The sequence below is a fragment of the Camelina sativa genome, chromosome 9 (assembly GCF_000633955.1).
Source record: "Camelina sativa cultivar DH55 chromosome 9, Cs, whole genome shotgun sequence".
Lineage (NCBI taxonomy): Eukaryota > Viridiplantae > Streptophyta > Magnoliopsida > Brassicales > Brassicaceae > Camelina > Camelina sativa.
In genome coordinates, this window is record NC_025693.1 from 32,457,752 (window position 1) to 32,466,397 (window position 8,646).

The 8,646-nt window shown below is 29.7% G+C and overlaps 1 protein-coding gene and 1 pseudogene across 1 annotated transcript; one reads left to right on the top strand and one right to left on the bottom strand.

The window, feature by feature from the left end:
* LOC109126496 lies at positions 2,892–3,153 on the top strand (annotated as a pseudogene).
* LOC104713660 (PLAT domain-containing protein 2) lies at positions 7,312–8,189 on the bottom strand. The gene is made up of 2 exons (XM_010430831.2): positions 8,061–8,189; positions 7,312–7,913 (listed from the first exon to the last, which is right to left on the bottom strand). Exons 1-2 carry the CDS (start codon positions 8,130–8,132, stop codon positions 7,434–7,436), a joined length of 552 nt encoding a protein of 183 aa, XP_010429133.1. The 5' UTR covers positions 8,133–8,189; the 3' UTR covers positions 7,312–7,433.

Genomic DNA, 8,646 nt, shown 5'->3' on the forward strand with positions numbered 1-8,646 from the left:
AGAAGTAGAACAAGAATAAAACTAACTCAATAAAAAAATAAAAAAAAAATACAAAGAGGGCTTAAACTCACGACCACATAATAATATCACATGGGTGCAAATTTGCCAAATGAATGAGCTAAAGGAAATAAGTCATATAACACATATAAATAAGAGTTATTTTCCTTCTAACACATTTTCTCAATAAAATTATATTAGGAAAATAAGTGCACATTATTTAATTTGGAAAATAACAAATTGTTTTAAATTTTTTTAATAAAATATATAATGGTATGAATTGTAAATAATTTTAATTAATGAAGGTGGTTAGCAAAAATGTATCTCGATTTCTCTAGCAATGATATGTCAGTATAATTTTCAAGAATGTTTCCCTATTATATAGGGGATACTGTATGTATATTAATGATTTATAAGTAGCATGGTTACTTCATATTTATTACTATGTATTTTTCTTTGTTATGGAAATAAATAGAAATATGTATAATAGTGATTCCAAGATAGTATAGTTTTATACTATATATATAACTAGATTAGGACCCGTCCGATGTGCGGATTTAGAGTTTTTAGAATAAAACTAAATTTAATAAAGAATTTAAAATAAATATTTTTAGTAAGTAAAAACTATCTATAAAAGTCAATAGATACACCGAAGTGTCTAATGTGATATTTGGTGTAAAAGGTGTGATTTTGTGGTTGAGACTATTAATCACGTTTTCTTTGAATGCCCTTGCTCTTGTGAAGTTTGAGATTTATCTCCGACTCATGTCTCGTCAGAGGGTTTTCTATATGAGTCGGTGTACTGAAATTTGGATTTTGTTTTATGGAGGGATGCCTCTCAATAGGGTGATCTTGATCAACTTCTTCAATTACCATGGATTTTATGGGCAATCCGGAAGACCATAAATAAAAAAAAGTTATTCAAGGTTTAGAGATCGAGGTGAATGATATAATTTCTCAGACTTTGGGCGATAAGTTAGCCTGGGAAGAGGCGCTCTCTTTTATGGCGGTCATGTCAGCTCCATCTCCGTCTTCGGATGTCCAGATTTCTTCACCTTGTTGTCAGATTGATGGTTCTTGGAAAGCAACCAATGTGCATTCAGGATTGGACTGGTGGTGTTGCGTTGGTGAGGAGTGAACCTTGTTGTTAGGGGCCAAGTCTCTAAGACGGAGCCCCTCCCCTGCATTTGGAGTTAGAAGCGTTTTATTGGGCCATGGAGCGGATACATGCTGCAGGGATCGCTTGTCAACATTTCGAGACTGATTGTGCTGAGTTATTCATTATGGTTCAGTCCCCTAAAGATTGGCCGTCCTTCTCCAACGTGCTCGATGAATTCAACTCGCTGGAGTCCTTCCAACTATTCTCCATCTCTTGGATCCCGCGTGCGTCAAATATGAAGGTGAATTGTCTTGTCCGTTCTTCGCCTTCTCTTATCTCTAAAGTTTCTTTTGTAAACTCCTTCCCTCCGTTCTCTTGTCCGTTCTTGGGCAACTAAACAATAAATTTTCTTTAATTTATTGTTTGCATGAAAAAAAAAATAGTAAACAGATACACTTTTAGTTAAGGAAATAGTTGTAGATGAATTCAAATTTATTAAAATTAAATTAAATTTAACAAAGAATATATATTTATTTAATTATTTTCGTAAGTAAACACAATGTATAAAAGTAAAGAGATAAACTTTTAGTTATAGAAAATAGTTGTCTTTTTTTTGCTATAATACACTAATGTATATCTACTTATAAATCTACTATCTATATTACCACTTGAAGTGTATTTGTACACAAAAATATATTTTACTGTTAGAATATACTCATTATTCTTTACTACTACCAACAAATTGTCTTCATGAACATATTAAATAACCTATTATATGTCTCTTCACTTTAACATTTTTATAGTTACAAAAACGCATACGTTAATCTTACATACTCTTATCTTATATATTACAATAGCAGTTGTTTTAAATAAATTATTTGATTGGTGAAAAATATGAAACGATCTATTTTTATTTTAAATATTTTACTTCAACAATCTCTTTCTTTATGTAAATGTGAGTATTTACATTTTTCTAGAAACAGTAGTTAGTTGTATAATTTTCATAATCATATTTTTTTTATCTTATATAAAAGTAATCATTTTTCTTGTAAAATTAACAACTTACAATTAAAATAAGTAAACAATATTACAATTTTGAATTTTTGATATATATATATATATATAATTCCTTATAATGATCTTTTCTTTTTATGGTAGGTTTTAAATTTTTACATTTTTATTTTCTAAAAAATTTAATAATTTTAGAATTAACATGTGTTAACATCTAAATGATATAATTGATACGTGTCAAAATATTGTTAATTAGTAATTTATCATCAAGCTTTATATAATAAGATATATTATTTCTAAATATATATATATATATATATATTATTGATCTTTGTTCTACATAATGCATGGATTTTCAATTTGGATTTTGATGCGTGCAAGGTGACAAACGATTTCTTAAGAAACCTACAAGGGAGTAAATATGCAAAATGATGTTATAGTTTATAAAGAAGAGTAAAATATGAATGTATATATTAATATATATATATCCTACACAATTCAAAGATATTTTCGTAAATACGGTATTATATTTAATAAAAAATTGTACTCTTAGTCAACCATTGACTAGCAATTACTATGATAGATTTATTTACGCTCTTTTTGTTTTAACTAGGTGACATGTATTTTAAAATTACCAATTCGAGTTAGTCAATATCTAGCCAAAATATTGTAAAGAAACCCCTATAAAAATCAGACATCAACAACATAAGTGATATAGACTAAATTCATTCATAATTTAATTAATAGAATTCCATCTAAGACGATGAAGACAAGTCTTTTGCTCATGGTTGCTGTTTTGTTGATAACTTGCTCATGTTCGAGTGCTCAACCGATGTATACTGACCAGTGTTGGAATGATATGAAAAGATTTCCTGGATGTTTGGAGAACATAAAGGGAATCTTTCATTTTCCTCTTCGTGAGATCAGGAAAGAATGTTGTCTAGTCGTTATTTTCTGATACGTGTTGGCCAATCATCTTCCCGAGCATGCCTTACATACGTTTCATGATTAAGGGTATATGCCTTATCAAACCCGGATTGCATTGAAGTGTCTTGAGTATTTGCTTCGCTTGACAATTTAATATTTAACTAGATTCAGACCCGCACGTACGTGCGGAGTTGATTTCATAAACTAAGTTTGCTATAAAGTTTAAAATATATTATGTACGTGTCAAAAAAAAATTATATAAAATATGTTTGTATATAGTTTTTATTTTGAAAGTGTTAGTTTGTTTTATTTTGAAAATGTTAGTTAGTTTTAGTTTGTAAACTGTAATAAAATAATATATTTGAAAGTAATATATGACAAATCAATTTATATGTAAAAAAAATGTAAAAATAGTTTCATACACCATAGTTAAGAGTACTGCTTTTCCATAGGTATATAATTAGAGCGTATAAAATCAATAACTGAAACTAAGAGCGGTTGTTATATTCATTTTGTGAATATTAGGTTGAAATAATAGCGGTTTCACGAAGAAATTTGGATTGATGTGATGGTGGATTCAGATCAAATAAGAATCAAATTAGTGATCGATTAGATTAATTATTATTAAGGAAAAAAGATGACTAACTACACGAAGTATTGGAGAATACATGGTCACACATGCCAAGTATAATATTGTATCCTCAACTACACGAAGTATATGTATTGCATGACTACATGCATGAACTATATGACGTTATGTGGTTAACACCATAGACATATAATCCGGTACACCGGTCGAATAATTCCGACTAAGACCGACGTTGATTCCGGCGTTGACCAACATTGACCAAAAAAAATTGTATTTTAATTTTTTTTCTATGAAAAAACAAAATAATAAATTACTATATTAAATTATTTATGAATTTTCATGATTAGAAAACATTCTATTCAATATCTAAATATCTTAGGTATCTCTAATGTATTTATTCTTATAATTAATTAATTTTTTTTTAAAGCTAAAATAATAGTTAAATAAAAATAATTAATAATTATTTTCAAGATATTAATAGATTTTATCTTGATTTTAGGATATGTTTGCAAAAGGATATAGAATAAGAGGATTTTTGCAAATGCCCTTATATTATATATTGAAAATAATTATGTATCATTATATTTTATCTATTAAAAGTAAATAGTGTTAATTTTTTTGTTATTGTTTACATGTTATTAGGAGTATGTAAATTTTTTTTATACCAAAGAGTATCTAAAATTTTGTATACTCTTTACCATGCAAATTTTAAAGTAAAGAGTCATATACTCAAATCTTTTGCATATTATTTTCTAATGAAAATAGTTGAATTTGATTTTATTGATTCTTGTAGTATTTAAAATTTTAAATAATATGATGATCAGAGATTTATATATATAAAATCATTAATAATTACATATTATATATATATATATATATTTCTTGAAAATAATTATTAATAATTTTATTTAACTATTAGTTTAGCTTCAAAAATAAAAGTAACTAATTATAAGAATGAATACATTAGAGATATAGAAATAATTAGATATTGAATAGAATGTGTTTTCTAATCATGAAAGCCCATATATAATTTAATATAATAATTTATTATTTTGTTTTTTAATAGAAAATATTAAAATACAATTTTTTTTTGGTCAATGTTGGTCAACGCCGGAGTTAATGTCGGTCTTTGTCGGAATCATTCGACCGGTGTACCGGATTGTATGTCTATGGTGTTAACCACATAACGTCATATAGTTCATGCATGTGGCCATGCAATACATATACTTCGTGTAGTTGATGATACAATATTATACTTGGCATGTGTGACCATGCATTCTCTGATACTTCATGTAGCTAGCCATCTTTTTTCCTATTATTAAACCCGTGAACTATCAAACCAGAAATAACGCTAAAAATTTAGTTTTTTTGATAGAATATTGACCTAAAGTATTACTAAAGCGCTTGTGTAACGAAATTAATATTTTTTGGCCCGTCAAAAACTCCCTCCAAAAAACCAAATGAGTAATGTATGCATTTGCCTTGCTTGAATTTATAAACCGTGAGGGTAACAGGCATTTCAATAAATAATTTTTTTCTAATATATAAGATATATTTGAAGAGTCGCGGTAAGACATTATGATGGAATACTCTTAAAATATTCAAATCTACTCAAAAATTTGAAATAATCATCGTAAATTAGACATGTATCCGTTCCGAAGTTGACGCATACTCAAATTAGTGAGATTTTGAGAACTGAATATAGCTACCAAAAAAGTTTATACTGTAACTTGTTACCCAATTTTTTTACATTATAATGTTTTTTATTCTTTAAATTACACGTTCTTATTTTATACCCGTTATAATTAGTCATGATATTTGAAATAAATAAGTATATGGAGATTTTAAATATATAACAAACCCGTCCCTTCTTCTATTTTATCAAGAATAGTTTGTCAATGTATATATATATTTTTTTTTTCAAAAATAGAAATATCTATGGAAATGTTTTTGTGATACATAAAATTAAAATTAAAAACTACTATTTCATTCTTAAATGCGTAAACATCGTTTTGTTTTGTTTTGTTTGATTGACAGAATTTAAATAACACACAAATTCAATAAAAATATAGCAGATAATGTGAATTTACAATTTGTAATTAGTTTATAACCTGTATTATGAAACATTTTCATTATGGGACATACATGTCTACACCTTGTGCTATATGTTGTGTGGATGGAAAGACAAATCTACTATACAATTACATCTTATTATATTTTTAGTGGCATTTTATTGTAGTAATCTCAAATCCTATTGTAAGAAAATTATGATCCAGCGATGCCAGAATTGATCTTACAATAGTATGTATTTTTCACAAACAATTCAGACTATATATTTTGATCTTGTAGTTATAGTACATATTAAATATATGGGATTTTGAATTTATTATAATTTCCTTATGTTGTGTTTTTTTTTATATATAACTGCACTATTTTTGGCTAAAAAATATGTTGAACCATTTGGATTATTTCCTCATTCGAATACAAAGGATCCCACGTATTCAAGATTTGAAGACTAATGATTCTAATTTAATTATTTAGATATTAATTAAGGTAGTTTGCAATTTTTAAGGGACACTGATTTTATTCTATTTTTACTAATCTTTCTGTTTTTTTTTATGGTAGGTTATAACTGCACTCGATTTTATGTGTTATATCATTTAAGTTTTTTCGGCTAATACAACTAATATTAATCTGTTTGGCTCCAATTAATATTTATCTATTTGATTTCAAGGATCATACATACTCTTTTTCCTATTTGAGTGGCATTTCATTGTAATAATTTCAAACTCTATGTCTACTTATTAAAAATACTTCCTTTTTAATAGTATAGATATAATATTAATATTTGTCAAATGTATTTCTCATATATTTATGTTTTGTATATATTTGTTTAAATAAAACCACGATCTGTTTTCATATTAAAAAATCACAACGAATGAAGGCGGTTAAAGATTGTTGGCTCTAGTAAAAAATTCATCAACCAACGTCATCAAATCAGTCTGTTTCTAGAAATGCCCCCTTTCTCTTAAACTCTTTTCTACAACAATATTACATACAAAAAGAGTAAAATCATTATTATTTTTTTGACCTCGAGTAAAATCATTATTAGAAAGTAGAAACACACTAACAAAATCAGAACGACAACATAACAACAAATGGAATGATGCAAAGCAAGCTGATTTCTTTGAGAAAGAGAAGATGGAACGCACATCCGACAAGAATATTGATGTAGGTGCAGGATAAATCAAAATCTCTGAAGTTCAAAACCAATGAAATAACGTCGTTTGGTTATTCTTTCTTACCACGTTTTCTTTCTCGAAATTTAATATATACTCTGTATACGGTTTTTTTTTTTTCATTATTGAATCGACAAGGCCCGATTCATAGCCAATCCCTACAACGCGGGGTAATGCGACTTAGTGAAGTCGAACTCCGGTGGGATCGGTCGCAGAGGTGGTGCTGTAACCACTTAACTAAAGACACTTACCATACTCTGTATACGGTTATTCCGCTATATATCTAGACCTATATATGTTTTAGAAAGTAACCAGAATTATTGAACCATAAGAAAGAAGAATTTTCTCTCAATTTAATATTGTCTGTGAGATCTAAGTTTATTTGTGAAGAAAAAAAATGAGTAAATTACCTTTCAGATTCATCACTAGAAAAAAAAAACTCAATAATGTTTGACTAACAAAGAACATAACGTTTTATTCGATCGAATCATTTTCATTATTTCCATCACACGTTCAAAAGACGACAAAGAACAAGTCTCCAAGTTACAAAGTAGACGTTCATCCACAGATCTCAGACGATCCAAGACAGAGTCTTTCGGATCTCAGACCCGACCCGAGAGACACTCTCCCTGACTGAAACCTTGGGGCAGTTGTTCCGAACTGCGGTGAGCTCATAAGGCGACGTATCGGTCGCAAGCCATTGCTCAACATCGAAGCTTTGGTACGCGCACTTAGCGTGAACTCCAGCCGTCGTGACTTCCACGTAGTTAACATACCAGCCGTGGTGGTCACCGGAGCCGTCAGAGGTAAGATTCAACGAACAGATTGGGCTCGGAAGACACGGTGCTTTGCCACTGAAAATGTCGAGATTACCCCTCTCGTAGTAGTTGTAACCTGGTCCCATTAAACCACCCCATGCCTCTAGGTTTCTGATCCCGATGTAGTCTCCGTATTTGTCGTAGATTCTAGCGCTTATGATCGAATCTGTACCGGCTTTGAAGGTTGATCCGGTTCTGAGGTAGAATGTGTAGACACAATCTGCTTCATCCTCCTGTTGAAAATCAAGAAACATAAGTTTGTAGCCCCCTAGTTTAGTTTAAAGTTATACTAATGTTGTGTCCAAATCTGGTAATGTGTGTGTCTGCTAAGTATAGACGAAAGTAGTATTTATGATGAGGATGAGATTTGGGGAACTTACAGCGAATGCGACGGCGGAGATGGTGGCGGCAACTAGGAGGAGTGAGAGGAAGAGGACGTCACGGCGAGGCATATTGGTGATGTGAAATGGAAGAAAGAGAGATCTAGTCTTATGGAAATATTAATAGATTTGTTGCAAAATGTTAAAATATAGTAATAGACTTTAGATTTCAATGAGGAGTAATTATCCTCTGCCTTTCGGATCAGCTTGTGAAGATGACGTGGTAGTGTTTAGTCCGTTGGAATCAAAGAAAAATATGATTTCAGCACGTCGTTTACTCGGCGTACAGGTCGGCATGGGGTGTCAGATTCCGAAATATTGCATTTTTAGTGTGATACACATGCGCACCTTCATTTTTCGCCAAACATAAAAGTTCAAATTAAAGGAGTATCAAAGCTTTAGCGGATTAAAAAAAAAAGTATGTAAATAGTTACCAATCACAACTATAGTTTCTAGATTTCGAAGTATATGTATAATGTAAGTTGTAACGCACCCAAGACAAAACATGCTTCACGTGGATTGAGGTCGATTGGGGAAGAATTATAGACAGACGTTAATCTTCTTTTTTTTTTTTTTTTTTTTTTTT

Bases quoted from the DNA above. Each gene is read 5' to 3' on its own strand.
- LOC104713660 (XM_010430831.2), bottom strand. From the start codon at position 8,132: ATGCCTCGCCGTGACGTCCTCTTCCTCTCACTCCTCCTAGTTGCCGCC. The intron at 7,914-8,060 runs GTAAGTTCCCCA...GATTTTCAACAG, and splicing joins TCTCCGCCGTCGCATTCGCT to GAGGATGAAGCAGATTGTGT.